General features: G+C 41.2%; 1 protein-coding gene across 5 annotated transcripts; it reads right to left on the bottom strand.

Moving 5' to 3' along the window:
• Positions 1-115: 115 nt before the first annotated feature.
• Positions 116-23,888, bottom strand: LOC146191335 (choline/ethanolaminephosphotransferase 1-like). Of its 5 annotated transcripts, none has more exons than XM_084601882.1 (10): positions 23,744-23,888; positions 21,850-22,000; positions 20,787-20,916; positions 15,654-15,798; positions 12,958-13,099; positions 12,124-12,208; positions 8,779-8,919; positions 8,297-8,443; positions 7,290-7,424; positions 116-5,370 (listed from the first exon to the last, which is right to left on the bottom strand). In XM_084601882.1, exons 2-10 carry the CDS (start codon positions 21,990-21,992, stop codon positions 5,083-5,085), a joined length of 1,356 nt encoding a protein of 451 aa, XP_084458008.1. In that variant the 5' UTR covers positions 21,993-22,000; positions 23,744-23,888; the 3' UTR covers positions 116-5,082. The 5 variants fall into 5 exon arrangements, with proteins under 5 accessions (XP_084458008.1, XP_084458007.1, XP_084458004.1 ...); XM_084601881.1 differs by having other exon boundaries at positions 23,676-23,883; XM_084601878.1 differs by having other exon boundaries at positions 23,597-23,881.
• Between the last annotated feature and the right edge of the window lie 489 nt (positions 23,889-24,377).

Below are 24,377 nucleotides of genomic sequence, written 5' to 3'. Positions count from 1 at the left end.
CCAGAATTCACAGTAGTGCAATGTATATAGTGCGTAACAAAGGAACAGTCGCACCAATATTTCTTGGCAAAAGTGGTGGTCCAGGGCTCGCTGGCAAAGGAAAATCAAACAGCAGTAAACAGTAATATATGTAATTTTATTGAAACAAGTAACAAACGCATTTTGCCCCGTGGTGGTCGTGTTGAATGCTTGATACAACAGTACACGTTGATATGAAAGAAAAACTACACATTCGTACACACATAAGCAATGTAAAAAAGGATAGCATGGTGCTCATTTGAATTCTTATCATACAAAATATGCACAATATCGCTAGGTGTCCATCCGGCATCTATCACAATACTTCTCTTCTTTATTTGCATATCACACATGAGCAACGTCCTGGTGTAACATATCTCAGGCGCATAACCAGGCTAACATCTCCAAAGCACTCAAGAGTGCCTTTTTTGAATCAGTTCACAAGTTTAGTACACACACCTAAACTAGAAAATGTGACCAGGTTCTATGATGAACATTAAGTGTGTTTATACTGGCACTAAAGTTTGCTTTTTCAACATCAAACTTCAGCGGTTTGGTCACTGCAATGAAGAAATACTAAAAAGAATATATATTTAATGGCATTTGGCACTTACTGGTTATGAGCAAAAAGTAACCATTATTTTATTTGTATGGTGCCACAGTACTTCGTTCAAGTGAAAATACAGCTCATTCATTTGGATGCTGGGCTAAATAAATATTGCTAAAACAGCAAACACTATTTTTGTTAGCAACTTGTGCATCAGAAAATGTGGCGGCTCAGGTACCTTGGATATCACCATTTTCATCATTTCAAACTGAGCGCTTGTATGAATGGTCTTTTCTTGGCTAATGAGACAAACTAGCATGTATTAAAGACACTACAAGCACATCTTGATACTGGCCACCGTCACGAGGTTTTGAGATGATAAGAAAATTACATAAATAAGATTAGCCTGATCAGAGTTGCAAGCATAAGCTAAAACACTTGAGCAAGAGTGAAAAGCATAACTTGTGATATGTCAACTCAGAGTGCCACCATGAAAGAAAGACCAAAATGAATTATGCACACTTCTGCCTTGAAGGTCACTCAAGAGAAATAATGATACTGTAAATTACACAGTTCTCACTGCCATCACTTATCTATAGATGTTGCAGCAGAGCATTGGGCGCTTTCTCTCTACATAGCAACCTTGATTTGCTTCCCACAAGTTTATCACTTCTCCGTACTGGTGACAAATAACTGGTGACAAATACCAACTCACTGTACCAAGTCCTCATATAAGAATCTCCCGATCTTTAATGTTATGACACATCTATTGAGCCTACAAAGATCTTGCTTTTGTTGCTTCTACAGCTGCATGCCAGAAATTCTAGGGGGCATCTTGGACCCCTAAAGGGTGATGAGGCAAAAGCTTTTATAGCACAGTGGTTCCCAGCCCCCCACTACGGCACCTCTTTCTTCTTTCACTCCCACCTTCCTCGCTTCCCTTACCTCAGTTAAGGTGTCCGCGGAGAATTGCAACAGATACTGCGCCTTTTCTTTCCTGTAAACCAATTTGAAATGCCCCTGATTCCTGTTTGACTGCGTCTGCTTCTGTATACTGTGTGGTGCGGTGTTCAAGGAAGCGCCAAATGAAAGGCGCCGCACGGACGCCTGAACTGGGTACCCAGCAGGGTCAGCTTTGTATCTATGTGAATCGGAATCTCATGGTATCCCGCGGAATCTTGCGAAGGAGTGTGACACTTCTCGTGGACACACGCACGGATAGACACACATGAGCCTATAAAGGCTTTTGCCTTAAAACTAACGATGCAGAATATACTCATTCTAGTACAATTTAGAAACTGAACTATGCCCACTTGGGAACTTGTGAAATTCAAGGTCAGTTGGTTAAAAGCTCAGTGTTTTAACTTAGTATAGCAAGCAAAAATGATGAGACCACTTAAAAACAAACTTATGAGGGGATGCAACAATATTCAAGTTCTGAGCTGCATTTCTTTTCTGCATTTGAATTGATATCATTGCTGCATTTGTCTGCACATCACCTTACACTCACTGCTCGTTGAGGTCGGACCTCAAATTTTTCAGGTGGGCCAAAGGGGCCGTTTTTGAATTTGGCACCTGTGATTGGTCCTTCCTGTGACCTCTGCAACATTATCACCATCTCTGCCAATTAAAATTAGGAGCCATTTTTTAATTTGACTTCCTGCAGGTGGTGCTCTGTGATTGGTCTTCCATGGTCGCTTGACCTCTATGATGTCACCACTGCCTCAACCAATGAGGGAATTTCGTCTTTCTCAGCAGCAGGGTTTTGATGTAATCAAAACTCGAAAGTTGTGGCAAAAGAATGGAACCGATTCTATACTTGTCACACTGCTCTTTTTCTCATATCATAAGAGAAATTTAATCCATAATCTTATATAGTTGCACAATCTATGTCTCTGGTTAGCTTTTTGCATTTTACTATGACTTTCTCGGTGATCCCTTCACTGGCATTCAAACACATCTTGAGGCCCATTCACACTTGCAAGTCGCGAAAAGCATGCGACTGGCTGTCGCATGCAACCAGGATGCCACTCAACACAATATATGTTGACACTTGGCAAGGCAGCCCCCGGGTCGCTTTGCTGTATTGTTCCAATTCGGAACGAGAATTGTCGTTCTTGATTGTTCACCGGTAATAAGAATCTGGATGTATAACCAACATCCGTTCTCTTCAGCTATGCTGCTCCACCAGAATTCACAAAGCTGGAAAATCGAGCAGTGCTCAAATGCTTAAATGGCCTGCGACTGTCGCTTTTCGACCAAAACAGTCGCAAAATCTCTTAGTCGCAAGTGTGAACAGGCCTTGACACGTTCAGAGTTGGCAGCCAGCCACTGGTCCATACACTCAGTACTAACCAACTGCAATTGATGGCTTCAAACTACTAAAAATTTTTGGGCAGAGGACAAATAAAACATGACAGCAAAACTACAGAATTAAAATTTCTCAGCACTCAATCACCAATTTAAATTTAAGCCTGTGCATCCTGCAATCGTGGCAATCTTTTTACTTGACCCATATTATTTTCCTCATTTAAAATTAAAAAAGTAAGAACAATGCAGTACACATGCATGTTAAAACACAAAAAGCCATGCTTAATAAAAAATATAGCAGCCTTTCCTTGGGAAAGAAAACAGAACTGACGCTCCTACCAGGCTGATGGAATGAAACATTGTACACAAAAGCACTGTTTGCAAACAAGCCAGCATATCTAAAAACTACACTGCTGCAACCTCCTGACTAGTATGTCTAACGCACCTTCCGACCAGTTTGAATTTTTCAACAGCAAAATTCCATAACTGGTAAAAACAAACAAAAAGCCCACTATCAAAGCAGCCCTTAGTTACAACACTATCTACCTCACGCCTGGTTCAATGGTGCATAGACAACAAGCACAGGTTATGTTGATCTTGTCCGCAGCTTGACAGCTGCAGTCTGTACCAAACTGCAGCTCATTCAGCTGCTGCTCAACTGTGGCTAGCATCATGCTACAGCCATCCAAGGCATATTGCTAATCCAATCCAAGCTATCCAGCAATCCAAGGCTAAGTCAAGGATTATTGGGCTACCGTCACAATGATTATTCCGAAGAATTGGGAAAATAACCTTCAAAGATAACCTTCAAAAGCCATTCAAAACACAGCATTAGCAACAAAATGTGCCAAAAGAAAAAATAAACACAATGGCAACTGACAACACATTCAGAGTGTGGTTCACAATGCACGGCATAACTCAAGCATTGCTTGTTTTGCACGTGTGTGGAGAACATAGTAAAATTCCAAACGCTGGACCTGCACATATGCCAACAGATCTGATTACCTGAGGGCAATGAGATCCACAGATTTATACAGACACCATCGAAAATTACATATACGACACCGTAGTGCAGCTGGCTTTACACACAACTTCAAGTGTTCGAAAATAAGGCTGCATACCTGCACGGAATCGAGGCCCACTGTATGAAAAAAAATTACAAAAACTCTCAAAAAAAAGATAGAATGGTAAAAAAAGCATAATCACTACACTATTATGCATAGGTGCGGTAGACTGAATGGGCTGAGTCTCTTTCAATGCTGAAACAAAAAAGCAGAAAGAAAGCAAGAACATATGCAAATGATGCAAAGTTCTGGGGCAGTGTGCACAGTCCAATGAAGCAATAATTCAGCTTTCGCTGACAGCTGCATTGCAAATCCAAGTGGCAGCATGTTTCCATTTCCTGCGGCCCATCTTTGTGGGTACCTTCCGACTCATCCAAAACTGATGCTCAATGCACCTTTTGTTGGTGCAGCCTCGGGCAATTTTTCTGACAAAAAACACCCTTTTCAGTAAATGCACTCCTGTTGCATAATATGTACTTTTTAACATTTCTCTGCATTTCAATTCAAGGGCCTCCAAACTAGACATGTGAGCCTCCTTTTATGCTAGTATATAAAACTCCCGCATGCACACTTAACGCTGATGCAAATACTTTTCAAAACATTGCCTTTAGTATTTGGATTGAACTTGGATGAGCCAGGCTCGTCTTTAATTAAATTGACTGTCATTTCCAGCTCGTTGTGTGTTTTCCAGCACTCTTGAGTACGGTAAAGGGCTCATCTAAAGCATTTTGTTTGGTTTGGCAACAGATGGCAGCATAGGCAGTGAATGATTACTTGCTACCCTTTTTAAAAGGAATATTGCCAGTAGGGGGGTGAAAAACTGGTAGTCTTTGACTGGTCTAAACCTGCCACTGGCTCTGCCTGTACATTAACTGCAAAGCACTGCAATAATTTTCGTATCCCGAAAACACAGATGTCAGTGTGATTTCTTCCACTTGCTTTTACAAAGCGTCTTCAACCTCTTATTTCGCTTGTCCAGTGAGCAGCTGCTTTTGCCTGGCGACTGGCTACTTGATGCCTTGCTGTTCCCACGTCGCCATAGCAGCTAGCTACGCAGCACGAGGCTTCTAGGCACCCAATAACTGCAGCAATGGACTTCCATTCTCACCCTTGGCTCTTCTCCAGCAAATCTGAGGTCCCACATTAGTTAAGGCATCCTTCGCCCAGGTCATGTTTGAGATACTTTTGGAGCCTCGTCTTTCCATCCTGCTTTGTGCTGGACGGAGCAACACTGGCACAAGAAGCAGACGACGAGAGGGCCTTAATCAGCTCTTCATTGTTCAAGCCAGTGAGATACACACCATCCTGGCCACTGCGGCATCGCGGATCTCCGACAGGATATTTGAGGGAAAACACCCAAACATCCAATGCGTCTCGCATGTCCCAGCTGGCGTAAGTGAAGTAACGTGCGAAGTCCATCATGCTATACACCTGTAAGAGGCAGAGAGTAAAGTAAAGGTGAGAGGAAAGTACCTTGACGACTTGTATTACTAAAGACTTGTAAAGCGTGAAAGGCGTTAGCGATTAGTCTGTGTTACAAAAGAAAGATTCGATTTGTTTCACATTTACTTAGTGATAAACTTTGCAATTTTCTGGCCTTTAAATGCGAAACTAACAACTCGTCCGGTATACAATGGTAAAATGATTTAAAAAGCCACCATCATCATCAGCACTGGGAACATGACCTCATCAGCAATTTGCAACCGCTAGCACCGAGGCTGTAGCTCGCTAAGAAAAAAAAAAAAAAGAAAGAAAGAAAGAACAATGCCACACTACATTTTAAATCATCACTTTCTGGCCAAGGTGGCATTTTTCATGGCAAACAGCAGCCAAGGGCTTGGTGTGCTCTATTAGTGTGAACATATATATTTAGACATGCAGCACTGCATGTGTGTGTGTCGCTAAAATGCAAGATGGCAATAAGCAGGACTCAACGCCAGGTTCAATTTAGGCTGCATTTTACATGAGATCTTGATAGCAACATAGCAATTCAATGCTTTATCTAGCCTACAGATCAGTGTGACAAGCAAAGTACTAGCGAAACCTGACTTGAGAGCACATATGCGTCGGTGATGGATTTTAAATGACAGGTTAATAATAAAGGTACACCAACCAGCAATCACTTGCCATAACTGTTCAGCTGAGATGTTTGGGAGACTGCACTTATATTTTAGAGCTCCTGTATCATGCAGGTTTTTAGCTTCATCATACCTGTACCTCACTTAAGCTGTTACTCTTGTATTACGAGTGGCAGTTAGCGCCTATGAGGTACTTTGACTAATCGCATTTCAAGTGAATGCTGAATGACCATAGCGATCGGCGCAGCATCTTTGCCTTTCGTGCACTGTGATTTTGTTTCTCTCTCTGATTAATGTTGCTAAGCATTGCTATCACCTCAAAAAATACAACTAAAAACAGCTCAACTCTTGAACAAGCACAACAAATAGTGCATCAGAAAAAAAAAGGCAGAATAATTGAAATCGCTAAGCGAAACATTTCTTTTCATGTGCACGATGCACCTACCTAGCTAGGAAGAGGCCCAGCCATCTCACTCTGGCTTTGTGACGTTCTAGTAAAAGAGAGCCCTCAGTGCTCATGTCCAAAGTAGCATCTGCGCCACTGAGGTGGTGCAGTCTTTAGGCCGCTTGACTGCTGTGCCCAAGGATAAGGGATTGAATCCTGGCTGCAGCAGCTGCTTTTCGATGAAAGCGAAAAGCAAAGTGCCTGTGAGCTGTGTGACATCAGTGCACATTAAATAACCCTGAGAAGTCTAAATTTCCAGAGCCCTTCACTACGACGTCTCTCATAGCCTGATTCGCTTTGGGACGTTAAACCCCATACACCTAACCAAACCAAAGTGCCACCTGATCGAGTGTGAGCTGCGTATAGACATATAGTGAAGAGTAAAACACAAGCTGAGGTATGTAGGGCTCCCTGCCCTAAAGCTCCACAAAGGACGGGTCAGTAGAGAATTCCCAAATCAATGTTAACCACCAGGTGTTCTTTAACATGCAATCGTGCATTAACATTGCACAGCAAATGGGCATTTTTTCATCCATTAAAATGACTCGTTATGTGAGGGTAACCAATACATAAAAACGAGATCCCAAGCCTAATAATCAGGTAGCCCACTGTTTGCATGATCCTGATAATCTCCACCTTAGTGCACGCTCATGCAACTTTGTTTAGTTGGCACAAAGGACATTGTGCAGCCTTAGAAATTTGTTGCCAGCAGCATGATAATGCACACACCACTCACGAAGCTGTATGAATTTCCTTCCTTTTTTTTTTTAAACATAATCCGCACACCTTTCTGGCCTACTTTTGCAAGGGGAGTACATCACGCTCACCATGGAACACATAAGTGCCGACGAGATGGGCAGAGAGAGAGGAGTCGCGCTGAGAAGAGCGTTGAGGCAGAGGAAGAGTGGTGCCACAAGGCTGCTGTCCCAGAGATCCAGTTCACCATAGGACACTGTTGTCATCTGCACACATCGTCAAGGAACAACGAACGGCTCAATGCCTCATAGGCTAACACCACAGAACGCGAAGCACAGCAATCAGCAGATAAAAATACACAGCCTAATTTTCAGAAGCCACACAGCAATGAAGAAGTATATAGGAAGGCCTCCAAATGGCTCGTACATGCATGGCAAAAATATCAAACACCGATACAAAGGGGATTTAGAAAAAACAAGGGCTAATGAAGGTGTGTGTGTTCAGGCAGCTGCTAGAGGTAGAGACACATTTTCTGCATCATGCTAAATATAGCATTATACTTTGTTTTTCAGCAGCAAAGCAGACCAGTGAGTGTGTGGACTTAATATGTATGAGCACAAATCAAATGTCTTCACAAAAAAATTAGCACTGAATAAAAAAAAAGAGAAATTAACTACAATAGATATATTTTAATTCCAGCCAATAGAAGCCACCAGTATGCTAGCAGCTTCGTGCCAATTCAAGCATTCATGACAGTACTGCATCATAAACAACTGGCGTTTCTACAGCTGAACAAGAGAGAAAATAGAATAGAAAGGCAGGGAGGTTAGCCAGGCGATGCCCAGTAGGGTACCCTACAAATTTTTCCACTATGGAAGCCACCGACCAAGCACCTTCAGCCACAATTTCTGTAAGCCAAAGACAACACAATTCGGAACTGTGCAGCATCCTGAACAATAACAAATGAAAAATATTGACAAAATTTCACGCAGCATTCCCACAAAAACTGAATTGCAACTAACATACGCGCATAGCACATTATTCTAGCCCAAATCAGACATGCTCCCTACATGAAGCCACTCCGATGAAAAGTCACTGATACATAAAGAAAAAAAAATATGTCAGCAAGTAGGCTTACCACTAGCCTGATAGTAATCTTTGCATAAGCAAAGCCGTATGTGAGTAGAAACATCACTGGATGGGCAACCATGAGACCAGCATTGAAGGTGGCCCACAAGCAGGCGGAGAGGCTCAGAAGGGCTGCCAATGGGTATAGTGTACGCTCCTGAAGCAAATACAGACGCAACAAGATTACACAACGAATACAACAGATGGAGAGATTGCATTCACAAACAGCGCTGTATTATGATAATTCCCTACTTCCAAAAGGAGAGCATACAACTGTAGCAGAACCAACATGCTTGCAAAAAAAGAAAATGTTTTAGGCAAATGCAAAGAGTACATGAAGTGGCTGTTGACACAAACAGTGCACCACGTGGGAGACGATTCTCGTAGTCAATGTTTCATACACTCCTAAAGCAAGTTGGCTAATTGCATAGTAAACATGGTAGATGTAATCCTCTTTCAGTAGTATATGAACATAGAATTGAAACTACATACTGTACGACGTGGAATCTTGACAAATCTGTCAAGGGGGGTCTTGCCGCCAAGGACAATGCGAATGTTACCCAGGATTGCGAAGGCCAAGCAACAGAAAGACAGCAGCATCATGATTTCTCGCAGCTGGATGCCATAAAATATCTGTGCAAATAACAAAAGAAAAGCAAGGGTTAAGAATTAGCACAGCTAGCTTGTAACCATACAGCACTATCCAAAAAGAGAAAAAGAGGCTTGTACAGACACTATCTGCCACTCTTCTTAGTAGTAGTTCGGAGTTTTGATGGTACCTGCCAGAGGATTTGATCACCAAATAGAGTCCATTATCTATCATTTTACAACTACAACTACTTACTAAAGCCCTTTATTATAGAGCAAATGACTACTTAAATGTGTGTCTCATGACAGACAATTTTTCTTCAGAATTTTTTCTAAGCCAGCGAAGTAGTCAAGTACCTGTCACACAAAATTTTTCCTAGTGTAATATTACTTTCGCACAATGCGCATGCCATTAGTAAACATGGATCACTACATGGACTTTGCCAGCACTGAATAGTTTATTACTGAATATTTTTATCTTCCAGATAAAATATAAATGTATACTGATTTATACAAAAGAAGTAGTGATTGTCAACACTCCTCTGTGGACACCCGAATCGCATCGAAGGGAAGAGAGGAAGGTGGGAGTGAAGGAAGAAATAGAGAAAGAGGTGCCATGATGGAGTTCCAGTTTTGGTTTCGGGTTGCTGAACGAAGGTCGACATCGTAACTGAGCATGAGATCAAGTGATGCATATAAAAACTGCTATATACATTCATTGCTTTGTAGTTTTAATTTGAGCAAACTCTTACTGTTGCGTAAGCCAGAATGACAGCAACAGCGCAGAAAGCTATTATACTGCAGTTTTTGTAAGCCTCACACGATCTCATACTCACTTGTTACTGAAACTGAAAATGTGCGGTAGGAGAAATTCTACTGCATATTATTCACTGAGCATTGGCAAATTTCGCGCAGTGATTAATTCTTACTTACGTCATGCGCATAATTCCAAAGCAGAAATGTACTAAGGGAAAGTCAGAGTCTCTACCCCTTTAAGAAGGGGCAGAAAGTGTCTTTCAGACATTCATGCTGTGAGAAAGAGGGCAGAAGGCAGATCACACAAAGGCGCTAGGCTGAATGTGACAGACCAGATTTAGTGCTTTATCTTGCAGCTTAAGTAAAAAACTGCTTTATCCAAATGCAAGCCTTCTTATGGATGATATTTTTTGTTGCACAGGTTCTTTTTGGCAAGGCTATTCATTAATTTCATGTGATATATATATTTGCACAGCCATCCAGTAATTTTAAGGGGAACCAAGCAAAAGCTTCAACTTACATAATTGTGCAGTTTTGCTGTATTTATGTCACAGAGCAAACAAAAGAAATAGAGTGCTTATAGTACAAGAGTTGATTAGCGAAGTATATAGTCACAAACACTGATGATGATGATGATGAAAACGTTTATTGAAAGCCACATTGGCTTAGAAAAGTTTGCCCATTGTTTAACGTCTGGATGCACTTTCTGTGTGTAAAATGGCTACTAATGGAAAAAAGCAAGCAGTATGAATGTAGTGTAATGTTGAGCACGGATTTCCTAATGCGACATGCTTGACAAGGCATAGCTACCATGTAAAAGATTTCGACTGAATGTCATGGAAATGTACTCCAATGAAGAAAACTTCGTTTCTTCCTAGTGTCAAGTCTTGTTTAGCGAAAAGTTTTCTTCGTAACGCTGATTCACCACATGGCCCAACAATCTACACGGCTAAGTTCTAATGAAAGAAACGCTAAGCACCAGGGTTGTTTACCAAGTCAAACTAGGGAATTGGTACTTTGCTGAGGCAAAGAACAGGACCTATCACTTAAAAAAAGAAATTTAAAAGGGCTGTCGCTCTTCTGGGCTGTATTACTCCCGAGCTACAAAACCAAATTGATGCTGTCTTAACTCAAGTTTCTCAGTACATTTTGAGGGTAGCTTAGCTCGGCTCAAAGTACATAGAGTGAAGTGTATCACATAGAGACCTTGCGAGATGCTTCATTTCCGACACTTTTGACAGACAGACTAACATTCGTGGCAACGAATTGGTCATGGCTACATGAAAACCATTAATCTACCGGTCAGTGAAAATGGGCTTGAACTGTCACACTGTGATTTATAGAGCCAATAAGGTAGTGGCATTAGTTATGGAAAACACAAGACCAGCGACATATAAGCAGCCTTTGGTACTGTCGCAAGTAATTTGTGCATATCATATGCACTGGATATGCAACTCACGGTCTCAGCTTGCTAATGCATAATCTAGTAAACCTAAGTTATTATTGATATTTGTGCTTTTTAGAATTCAAAATAACCCACACTCTAGCCGCATGTTTAGTTTTTGCCAAAATTTCAAATTTTTCATAAAGACAGCTGAAAAAAAATATATATTGAAAGTATCCAGATATTTTGCATCTCTACGGCTCAGGTTGCTACTCTTCTGCGCATTTTGTGAGTTGTCTTGTTGCGGCAGTTCCTTACCTCACCATTAATCAACCATGGACGCCAGTCCTCCAGTAAGGAAAGATCCATCTTACAATGCTTCGTGACGGCATTCAGTGAACTCCCTTTTTCATATGTGCAACAGTCAAGCTATAATATTAGACTTGTTTTTTTTTTCCACTAGCATCAATCATTATCAAACAGTTGAAAAACAAGATATTACTGCAATATTCCTGCCTGGTGGGCCTTGCAGGCATAAATAATGCTGATAACGGACACAAACAGTTCCTTCATAATATTTTTTTTTTCACAGCTGTAATTTGCGTAAAGGCACTCCTTTTTATTTTCAACCAACTGCAAAAATTTTGGTATTATTCAGAAATTTTGTATTTGTGTCTGTTTTATTCGCATTTGCTTTGCACCCAAATATATGTTATTGGCACCCACTAATGAATTTGTCCTTTCTTTTTTTTTTGCCTTGGTTCATAGAAGAGTTTCTATGTATAGTCTAACTTGGCAGCATTGAAGAATATGTGAAGATTGTTTGATTCGATTCGCACTTATGCATTGCTTAAGAATGCTGCAGAGGACAAATGTGCATTATGCGGGGTGAGGCAAATATGTGCAGCAGCGTGCCATGAGAGACGCAATTCTACAAGGAATACCAAAGGTGTCCCTTCATTCGCGGGAGGAAGAATTTGCCCGAATTTCGCATCTAGTCTCCAAGAAGTACACAATAGAGTTTAACTCTGTGAAATAGATGAAATCGTAAAGCATGAACACTCTCATGCCACAGTTATGCACATAATGCAGACAAAGCGCTCCCTTACATTTTGCATCCATAGACTCTGGCCATAGATTGCTGTTAACAGATGTGTAGCCATCATGGAACATTGGCATTCGGAGACGTCAACCCTAGCAGGAGAGAGAAAAAGCACAATGTCAGCACTGCACAAAGATCTGCTTAGCCCACAATTTTTATAATGAAGTGTCAAAAAAATGCTTCACACATACACAGTTGATTCTCATTAATCAGATGTCGCTGTAGGCCCATAGCCAAAGTATCATCTAACGTATGCAGATATCCTGCTTGTTGCTCATACAGGACGCTGGGCCTTTGAGACTCTTGAGCTGATGCAAAGTAAAGTTTATCCATGCTAACATCTCCACATTCCCACAATGGTGCAGATTGGCGTCTTCATTTCTGGTTGCACACATCCAGCACCGTTGCCACTCGTACAGATTGGATTTGTGCCGACCGTTACACAACCAAAAGATGTAGCATTTGTTTTGCTTGTACTAGCACAAACAGTGGTTTGCACACTCGAAGTATGTGCACCGAGCGCCAATTATCGCCCCGTTATGGGCAAAGGGAGGACATAAAAAAAGCAGTAAGGCTAGTCCCTGCTTGAGTCACACTTGTGCGACCATGTTAACTTAAATTTGCCCTGTTACAACCAATAGCGGATCAAAACACACTGTAGTACCCGCGATGCTGAACCTACAAGAAAGTTTTGTGACACGTCGGACTTTGAAAACCGATATACTAGAGCAAACAAAAATGCGCCATCTGACGTACCTTCAGACACCGCCTTACTAGCTACAATGAAAAACTAAGCAAAAGTGAATGTTGGAAAGAATCTGAGAACATGAAAGCAACTCACTTGCCAAAGACCATAACATGAGTAATGTAGTCCTGCCAGTGAGTGGAGTAAAATGCCACAGCAGATAGAAAAAAGAAAGTGACCAGGAGGACAGGAGAATCACCCAACTGCATGGCTATTGAGATGGATGTGGTGACAAAGACTGGAGAGACAGAAAAGAAAAAAATAACGCTATATCAGAGTCACAACACATACTATATCACCACCTTAACAACCAAGCAGCAAGCAGTGTGAGCCAAATTCTGAATGCTGTGTAGCTTAAAAGACACTGATGCAGCTGACGCAATTCCTCTGTGACCTTCCTGACATGCATCCAAACAGAGAAACTAAGAGGTCAGCTTCAGGTCACTGATTGAAAACAAACATTAAAATGTAATGTTAAATTATCTCCCACCCTCATGAGTAAAAGACACTTCTTTATTCTTTGAGACTGCAAAAGTTTAACCTTATGTGTAATGCTTCCAGTTAACTATTACTCCTGTTACTCCTTGCAGGTATTGGCAGTGCCTTCGTGTGAACAGTGAGAGGTTTGCACAACTATTATAACAAAAAACTAGTATTGAATTTACACATATACAGGTTAACAGTCCATTTTAAGTAAGCATAATAGCATAATGCTTCCAAGATAACGCAATCCAAAGTGTATTACTTTGAGCTGAAAATTGAGAACTATGGATTTGCAATGGCCTGAACTAGGCAAAATAGACACATTCCAGAAGAAAGGGGGGACTATTCACCTCAGCCTTGTGGAGGAACAAGCTCAGAAAAGCCTTTTTGCCAGACTGAAAATGCCACGCAGCCAAGTGAGGCACATGCAAGGCAACAGCAATAATAAATGTGCAAAGGAGCTTCCCAACAGCTTACGTGCTTCAATGGTAGACCCTAAACAGTGGGCTAATCTTCATCCTAAAGCTGCCAATACGGTACCACATTCCCCACATGGCAGCACAGAGGCAGCAGATGGCCACTGTTAAAAGGTCCATACCTCATTTTTCATTCTCTACATTCTTCAGAAGGAAGCAATCCTAGCTGCTACACTATATCATTATAAGATGCAAAAATGAGCAATGTAATCTGTTTTCAATTCACAAACACTCAGCTCAAAAACAAATAATTTCTTATTGCAGGGAGACGTTAAGGAAGCTTTACTAAAAATGCTTACTCTTATTTCAGGCCAAATGATAATAATTGAAGTGCCACATTGGGTAAGATCAAAAGCTGTATGAAAAACATGATTTAAATTAAATAAGCACAAAAAATAAGTTAGCTGTTTAAGATCACACACAAAATAGGGCAAGGTGAACATATTTTATGAATATAAGCTTAAGAAAAACAAATATCTGATCTAACAATGTTTAACCACAAAATTATGTGAAGGCACATGAGACAAAATATGCCCGGCCTTTTCAAACTCTCATGTTGCACTGTATTCTCACAAGTCTCATTACAATTATGACATCTTTTTGTGCTTCTGCAACCGTAAGAGTTTCTTTTTAATATAGTAAATAATACCCTGCACAAAATCAAATGCAACTGTCTAATGCAAAGAGTATATATATATATACCAGATGTTTCAGCGAACATTTTCAATAAGTCCTGAACATAAAGAGTTCAAAATAGAAAATAATGGTACTTGCAGGAAGAAACTCAGCCGGGGTGGGCACAATATGGTGCAAAACCCTTAATTATAGAGAAAATTAACAAAATCCTAGTAATTAACCTTTTATTACTGCATTTGGGTGGTTAGTCCAAAAGAGGAGCTTGAAGCTGTGAACAAGACGATGGCATATCAGTTTTTGGTTGGTTTGTTTTATGTAGTTAAACGTCCCACAAAGACTCAAATTATGAAAGACGCCGTAAAGAGGACTTCAGAAATTTTAACCACATGAGGTTCTTTTTAACATGCACTGACATCGCACAACATATGAGCGCCTTGCTTTCCACCTCCACTTAACAGCGGCCACCGTGGCCGGGATTTGATCCCGCGTCCTTGGGTACAGCAGTCAAGCGTCCTAACTACTGCGCCACTGAACAGGCTCCATATCAGTGCTTGAAACAAAGAAAAAGCCAATTTGTGGTAATTTTTTTAAGTGTTCACTGAAACACACGATATATTTATTTCCTTGTTTTCACCAATATATTCACATATGCACTGTCTCATATAATGTAGAAGGAAACTGATTTGTGGCAAAAATTATTTTCATTAATGCAACCAGTATCACAAAAAAACAGTGAAAGGTTAAAGGAGATGCGGTAAATTATCAAAAGGAGTGCTTTACGGATCCATAAAGCAAGAATATAGCAAGTGAAAACTCCCTACTGGTGCAAGCACAAAGCACTGACCAAATAACACCACATGTATGAGAGATTCCAATAAAAGAATGATGCAAGAGCCACACTGTGCTTGGAAATAGGAGCTTTTAATACAGCCCTGCACCCTGAAACCAAGAACACACCAAAGTATGCAATGCAAATGTATTCACATGGAATTAAATATCAAAAACTCTGCGAAAAAAAATATTAAGCACCTTCAGAAATGCCAACAAGGATGGCAGCACGGCTATTTTTTTTTCACCAATAGATAGTTTCATTTGTATATTCTTACTGAACGGTCGATAATTTCCCCTCCACCTCCAACACAGGGTAAAAGCAAAAAGAAAAAGAAAAGCATGTTAAGGGCACAGGTTCACACTCACAAGTAGATAGGGCATCACAACCATGGTCATACACTTCCTCCAAGGGGGTGTTCTGCACTTTAATGGCCTGTTTGCCATCTAGTGCGTCCAGCAGTTGGTACAGGAACAACGACAATGCACACAGCACAAAGGTCCACCATGGCGCCTGGTTACCGGAGTGACGGCAAGGGGAAAGAGAAAGAGAAAGAACATGGGGCAGCCCTTGGCCCGTTAGTCCAATGTGTTCATCCATTTCCACACGGCCCGTGTGCCGCCATTTTCAGATGAGGAGAAGTAGTGGCAAGTCTTTCCACAGTGTACGAAAAAACATGACTCTTTTATTTGCACCTCAAACCATACAAAAAGCAGTAGACAAATATATTAACCAAGCTTTCTATCAAGTCCATGCGTTCATTAAAGCAAAAAGACCATTTTAAAAACTTCAACAATCCCTTGAACTATGCAGTCAAACCAGTCACAGCTGTCCAGAGCACGTAAATAAATGGCATGCCATCAAGAAAACTCCCACAGCTGCTGGGTTCAGGGGCACAAATGCCACAGTTCCCAAGTGGCTCGTGTTTTTATGTGGCCGCAACAGCACACAAAAATTTTCCAGACCACTGTGATCAGGTATTGCTTCCTTTGCGCAATTGTGCACATGCTCATAGTGTGAACAAATGTGGCTGGTCCGTGCTCCCAAAAGAGAAAATATATGAACTAGAGCAGCATAAATTACAAATTTATGAATGCTATGAAATGAATAACCAACATTCCGCACTCTTTACTGTCATGGCATCTATTAACAAGACCCTAGACAAGAGCACCTTAGAGAGAAGTGAATAGCCTTCCCATCCCATGTACACTGATATGAAACATCAATGGAATGTGCTGTCGCAGCTACATCATTTAATAGAGTTATTAGCAGAGGAAATGAGGAACTCACTAACAATGAAAACGAATGTCAATACCATTGCAGATTCAGGCACAAATGCAGTTCAAAATAGCAGGCAGTTTTTTTTACACTTTAGGCATACGTGGTAGGGGTGTGCAAATGGTACTTTTTTGCCAACTGAATCGAATTCAAATAGTGCAGCAAAATAATCAAATATGAATACAGAATCTGTAGTAATGTTCGTGACTCAAGGAAATATTCATAAAAAGCAGCTGTGCAAAAACCCGAAGCTCCAGCAGTAATAAGCTGCTGTTCTCTACAGAGTTGAAGCTAGAGCCATTATAAAATGCAACACTAATCCCCACTAATAGGTCCCGATAAGAGGTCGGTGCGTCAACTCTATGACCGTCAAGCTATACATATTGGAATATTAGCTCTCCTTACTGATAATAAAAAATAACTAGAGCCACGTCTCAGGACTTGAGATGGGTGACAGATCTATTTTTGAGCAATGACCTCCACGGTCAGGCATTGAGGCAAGGTTTTGTGAAATCGACTGAGCTCTGTCGAATCGTCCTGTCTTAGTGACCATGTATGAGCATTTTGAACGCCATCATGCAAACCGACCGAGTTGTGAACATTTCATCTCGAACATGGTGATCGCAGTGGGATTGTATACAGCGTCCGTGTAGGCACAGTTTTTGAAGCAGTTGTCAAAGAAAAATACGGTGGGGCGTATTATAGTCTCCCGCCAATATTTGAAAAATTTTTACCGGTTGGAAACATGCTTGATTTGTTTGAAGTAATTTTGAGTTTACATTGCTTTGTTCACTCGAATAATTGAATAGGAGAGTATCTTTATTTGTGGATGCACTCTGATGAACTGGCGAGGTGTGTTTTGCTATCAAAGCCATAAAAAAACAACTTATGCCAAAACATGCTGATCAGTTACGTGTTTTGGAGATTTTGATGGCAACCAAGTTTGTTCATTTGAGCCCGAACAATGCTAGACAAGTCTAACCAAACAAAAAAGCTATGCGATCTCTGGAAGAATTCATGCATGGAATGTTTCCATTGCAGCAAACAGACATTTATTAAAATTAGGCAGTCACTATGAATATTTCATCACAGCCCCTATTTGGTCAGGTAAGTACTCAATGTACCTGTCTCATTTTAATATCCAGTTAAATTTATTGCCTTAAGTCACACCATTAAACTGTATCAATAAAAACGATAGCAGTTAAAGACTAAGCCACCTTACAAAATGCGGAATCAAAGTTAGTCCGAATCTACATAGACAATAAGGCACAGCATGTGTGACCAAAATGGCATACCAGCTACTTACATATTTCCGTATTCTGCTTTTTGGAATATAATTACTACAAAAAGTATTTAAATGCTAACATGTTGTTAATCTTCTAGACAGAGCATGTGTGTAAGACACATGTGTCTAGAAGATTAACAACATGTTAGCATTTAAATACTTCACGTAATTATATCCCAAAAAGCAGAATACGGAAATATGTAAGTAGCTGGTATGTCATTTTGGTCACACTGCCATGGGGCAGTACAGAAAGCTGAGCTCTCGTGACTGTCCAATGAGGAAGATTCAGTGGCAATGAACATTCCAGTGATCACATTGTGTTATTAAGCTCACACAATGTGGAGCTTCGCTCACATCCACACAGACACAGCTAACAAAGCACCGACTTTATTCGATGAATACAAAATAAATCCTAAGTCTAATTCTAGACATTTTCACGACTTCCACTGTGCCATGGAAAAAGATGCATTCATACATTAAACAACAAAATATTCCTCACACCTAGTGCAACAAAGCCCCATAGAGAAGACTATCCTAAACACACAGCATCGAAGTTAGCAAGCAACAATACTTTTTTACGATTAATAAAGCAGACATGTAACAGAAGTCAAAATGTTTGCTTTGAAGAGTTTCTGAGCAATAGAAAAAGCAGAAATTCCACACCTAATAATATGTTATTACATTATGAACAGCAATATAAGCAGTACAAGAATGAGAGAATTCCTACGCATTGCTTTTCTGCAATGAAAACTTCCAAAGTCATTCAAAGCTGCAGAGCAGATTATTTGCACAATCCCTGTTGAAAGCACTGACACACTACTCATGAAGCACTTGCTGTTCAACGTTTAGCGTACAGATACAAGTAGGCAGTGGATCATGCAATAGACATAGACTGTCAGCACTTTCACATTAATCATAAAGATTGTGCACAAATGATGAGTTTACTCTGTTTCATAGGAAAGGCACTGATAATTAAACCTGTGACAGTATATCTCTTTGATGCATATAAGAGTGGATCTATCAGCCATAGAAAACTAGATCTTTACAGCTTTGCATTTTTACAAAGATTTAGGAAAGACAACCACGAAAGATGCTCTGATAGGCATGTCTTTCTCTAAACCAGCATTGCAAAGCTCACTGGCACCATTATGACCTCATAAAACTTACTATTCTGATGTTTGCTGTACATTAACATCTCATCAGTATTTGGCCCTAACATGCAGAAACAAAAGAAAGTTAGTTCCCATTGTTTAATTTTGCTTTTCCAGCTATTAGCATGCTGAAGAATGCCAATGAGCTGAGCTTGCAGGTTAAAAACAAACTCGACTAAATTGCTAAGGGTTGCACAGCCTCACTATTCTTCCTCAAGCAAGCTCCTGTACTACCTAGCAACGGTCGCTCCATAAGCTAAGCAAAAAAAAAGCCCCATGTTGCTGTCCCAAACACAAACTGCTCAGCTAGCCGATAGGCAAGAAGGACACTTAGGCTATAAATATACCGCACGGAAATAACGAGCAACGAGCACACCCTGGCAAGTGGAGCAAGAACGACAGCAGCATGCGCAAGCAAGAGTGCAACAGAACACAAAAATGCAAAAAAAAAAAAAAAAAAAACAGTTTATTTGCAACAAAAGCTAAAGACTTCTCGAAATGTCTCCCTGTCCATTCACACCAGCTTAGTATAATCGGTTTTCAATCATGAATGCCCTGTTGCTAAAAATTCTAGCTTCCAACAGTTCATTCAAGCAGCTGCATTATATTTTTTGAATACACCTTGTCTGTGCAAAAATACTGGATTTCCTTGTCGTTGATGCAAACATACACCATGAAGTCAAGGTGTGCACCCAGCACTTAACAGATCACATGCATTAGTTTGAGGTATACCTCACAGTGGGTACAAGGTGCTAGATATTATGCATCCAGTTGAGAGCATCAAGTTAAGACTGCACGAGCCATAGCCTTCGAGGTTGGCAGTGGTTTAACAAACCTGTGTGCACTCCATTGAGTAACCTTTTTTCACTTCATAACTTGGAAAACTGCTGCATCATGTCATGCAACACAAAACCACAAATGGTGTGCATAAATTTTTATTGATTCATAATTTTGTCTGTACAGAAGACAATATGCTCTGTACAAGGTTTATTTCTTCAGCCAGAAAACCTGAACAAGTCATACCATGAAAGATGATCAATGAATTTATATGCAGATGGTCAGCCCGAATTTTCCCATTCTTTTTTTTTTCCCCAGCCCCGTTAAAAAATTCCTTAAAAGTTACTGAATGCACTTTTTATTTCTTGTACCATAAGTGCGCTCTGTCCCCCCCCCCCCCCCCTTTTTTTCCTCACAAACAAAACTAATGTTTCTATTAAAGGTTGCCACCAGGATACAACAGAACAAAAGGAGCTGCTGGTTAAACTGTAAGCTCCTACATATTGTATAAGCTAGCAGAAGTCCTTAATTGTTATGTGACAATAAAAGTATGATTAATATTGAAGCTGGCATAAGCTCCCAAGTGAACACAGTACAAGGGCACTCAGCTGTTAATTTATTTCCACTGCATAGCTTTCTTAATCTCAGCAACATATTTTGCCAGGCTAGTTAGGCACCTGTTCGCCATCCTCTTTTCTTTGAGTGCATGTGTACATGTAATACTTTGTCTCTTTTAATTTAAAATTATTTTTATCAGTATATTGCAACCAGAGTATCTGCTACTTTGACCTCAGAATTTGAAAGAAAATTCATGCCCTTCCAATGTTATGCTGCTTCCTCACTTTATCTGAGTTAACCTCTAAAAGCAGAGCTCAACTTAAAGTCCCGCTCTAGCGATCTGAAGAACCATCACAAAAAACATGTTCCGTTTTTGAGACGAGCAAATATGTGACAATGGTTTTAAATATGCTCTAGATGCACTTACAAGCTTGAAGAAAAATAAAGCTCACCTCCGAGCGAAGATCAGTGCTGTAGCTTAGAAGAAGTAAACAGCAAAACACGTTTATTAATAGTCCTGAACATGTGAGAACACATGGGGCTACTCTTTCAGGCACAAACTGCAGGCACCACATCCAAAACCTGCGAGACAAAAAAAAAATTTTTATTGTTACATGCAAGTCAGCACTATAATAAATTAAACCAACATTCACTCCTAATGAAAAGCTGTATTTCTTACTAGTGACTAGTTAATGTTTTTGTTTAATTTAAAAACCTCCCCAAGATTCTGCTCATCTTCTGACATAACAGCAGAGCTGTGATCTACATGCATGCCTCGATAACACAAACCTTGTTATTATGAATGACTTCAATTATAGTTAATTTTTTTCCAATGCATTTTTGCGTATTAAATAAGAAAATGAGGTTTGTGGACAACGAACAGAGCAACAATGCCGAGAACCCATTGGGCCCCTTGCATTTATTGCTGCATTCAATTGAAATGGGAATTGCACCTGGGACCCTTGGATTCCAAGTTAGACACACTAGCTCTAGAATAAGCAGGCACATTATTATTGCTTGGTTAGAGCGGAACTTCATACCTGCACCAGTTGGCCTTTCACATAATGTAGTAGCTTATGATAGTATGCTGAGATAATCAAATCAAGAGATGAATGATTACGCAAGTAACTGAGTGAATTTAAGTGAACAAAGATCTGCAAAAGGAGCTGCAGCCATTTCTTTTCCGTAAAAGTTCATAAATAATTTTCATATCTCTATAAAACATACCTTTGTACACAAATGACACATGATGAGACAGACCTCCTTGTGCATAATGTTGCCAGGCTTGCAGCATAGTCACTGCATGTGTTTTAGTACTCCCATCGAATACACTTTCATGTCCATTTAATTTCTGCGGCACGCTCTTTAAGCATAAAACTCATTATGATATGTCAGACTGGTCACGCTAACGTGAGAAACTGCATGTGAGACATGTTACACAGGACACCAGAAATGTAATGGATTATTGTTGCAATCGCATCACACATGTAGACACCATCACTTAGTGCTACTTACCTCTGCAGGAAAAGGAGCTCCAAGATTGAGCCTGCACTTGCATTGTATGTGTATGGCTTCTTTCGGAGATTGTCCATCTGCTCCACAGGAAGCACCCATCCACCAAAGTTCTCACGCGTCTTGGTTGTTTTACCGGGATGCATCCTGAAGCCTGTAGTGAAGATTGAGCACAAGGTCACAGGATGCTGTCAGCCAGAGTACACATGTACTGAAGAAGGGCTGTACAGTGACCGGAGATAGACACACATTCAATTCATTGTTTACTTATCAGTTACAACAAGGCATATTGTTTAATGATCTGAATAGATATGAATGAACATGATAACGCCACATACTGTTCCCATAAGGTACAATGCTTTCAAAAAAGCAATGAATCAACCACGTACATTGCGCATGAATGATTCATTACAATTAAGCAACATGGGGCACTTTACATTCTGCGACAAAACGGAGAGGTGTTCCTGCGTTTGCGCACAGTAGACACCCGCAGGTGGTCGAAATTACTCTGTAGCCCTCCACTACGGCACCCCTTTCTCTCTATCCGCTTTCGCTCCCGCCTTCCTCCCTTTCATTCTGGCTCGGTTCAGGTGCCCACAGAGAAAGTGTGACAGATCCTGCGCCTTTCCTTTTATGTAAACCCATCTAAAATTTTTTAAAAGCGCAACAATTAAATACGGTCATGTGGTTCTCGCCATCTGGGACGCCAGACAACAAACTGTGCACACAGACCAAAGCACGTAAAAGACTGTCGTAACGTAACTGAAACCGCGAAAGAACAACAGACGGAGTGCAGCACTTCTAGGATATGACGCTTGCTTGCTATCAGATACGGCAGGCCCCGCGGCGAGTCGAGGCACGGAGATTTCTCTTCGCTTATCTAGCACGCACTCGAGAGATCACGGTTTCACGTCCGCCCGTTAAGGGCCCAGTCGCGAGCGCGCACTGCGCAACTATAACTGCTATCTGACATCTCATGGCCACACCGTCGAGCTTCCTGGCTAGACATCACGCAGAACGAGCAAGAAGAAATATCGCGAAGGCGCTATAGGGCTGCAGTCTCTTGGGTATTTCTGTTTGCATCTCGCCAGCAAATACAGCGCACGTGGGGCGCATGCATATGATCTGACGATCAGACGGCGAGGAGGTCGCAGCTGCCCAGCGTGACGCGGGACGGAAAGTTTTCAAAACATTTGCGCAACGCTAAGCAACGAGACTTGGCTACCGACATGAGAAAAACATCTCTCAAGGACGTCAAAGCACTGCACAGTTGTAAATAACTGTTTCGGCCTTGGCAGCAAGAATTTATCGCTCCAAATTTCAGACTACAGATCGGCGCAGACCTAGAACGCTTTCCTCCGTACTCTTCACGAGTGCGTTTTCAGTTTTATTCCACATTTCGCGGAGTCAAAGTAGCTATACTTCCATGGAATAGAACGATCGCTGGATGCGCACAAAAACAAACGAAACGCATCCAAACGAAACGCATTCAAACGAAACGCATCCTGAACTGGCAAGAATTGACGAAATTTGGCAGGGAACGTTGCGAATAATACTCACACAAAAGGAAAAACGTTTTAAACTCTAGCGGATAGGGGTCCAAAAGAAGTTCTGCTACTGCGCAGTGGTTTTTAACAGGTTGGAGAGGTGGGCATGCAGTATGCAAACTAATTATTAGTCGGCGTATTAGTGAGTTACCAAGACCACACGAAAGCCTGCAGAGGTAAGGTGCGCTCCGGCGGCCACTCACACTTTTCACGACGACAAGTGACAGACTGGTACCAACCGTGAACAGAGCTTGTAAACAACCTAACAAACTGCGTGGTTACCGGTATCACAGCTTTTCTTCACAGAAACTTGCAAAAGAAGCACGAAAGGCGAGGACGTGTTACCACACCGAAAGCGCACGACTGCTTCTCAATCCGGCGCGCAGCACATTTGCAGCAGCACAGCTGGCTCAGCGATCATATAGATGAGGATGGAGAGAGGCGAGACGACGAGAGAGGCGGAGAGTGAGAGCGGAAAGAACCCTCATGATGAAACATAGCAGAGCAGCGTGACGTAAAATAGAGAAACCAGAACAAAAAAAAAAGGGGGGGGGGGGGGGGGGGGGGGGGGGGGGGGAGCGGTCGCAGTTATCAGGAGGGCGCTTTTGTCGCGTTTATGGTAGGCTCCCTAGTTGAGACGAAACTAGAGTGTACTAGGATAGTATTCTAGTACACTGTAACGAAAGACAGCTACTGGCGTTGTTCTTATGGTGCCTAGATTAGTAGCTACGGTGTTGCATCTGTCATATATAGGTATCTAACAATTCTAGGAGGCACTTTGGTCCACTAAAGTGCGATGAGGCGAAAGCCTCAGCAGCGCGGTGTTTCTGGGACTTTGGCGCGGTGTTTGCTGAACTATATCTACGCCTCTTGTTTCTTGTAAATCAATATGAAACGTCGCTAATTCCTGCTTTACTGCGTCTGCTTCTGTATGCTGTTTGGTGCGGCGTTCGATCCTCGAGGAAGCGTCAAATAAAGGCGCAG

The sequence above is a fragment of the Amblyomma maculatum genome, chromosome 4 (genome assembly GCF_055883805.1).
Source record: "Amblyomma maculatum isolate TAMU_Amacu chromosome 4, ASM5588380v1, whole genome shotgun sequence".
NCBI classification, from domain to species: Eukaryota; Metazoa; Arthropoda; class Arachnida; order Ixodida; family Ixodidae; genus Amblyomma; species Amblyomma maculatum.
This window is presented reverse-complemented; position numbering and strand designations above follow the sequence as displayed.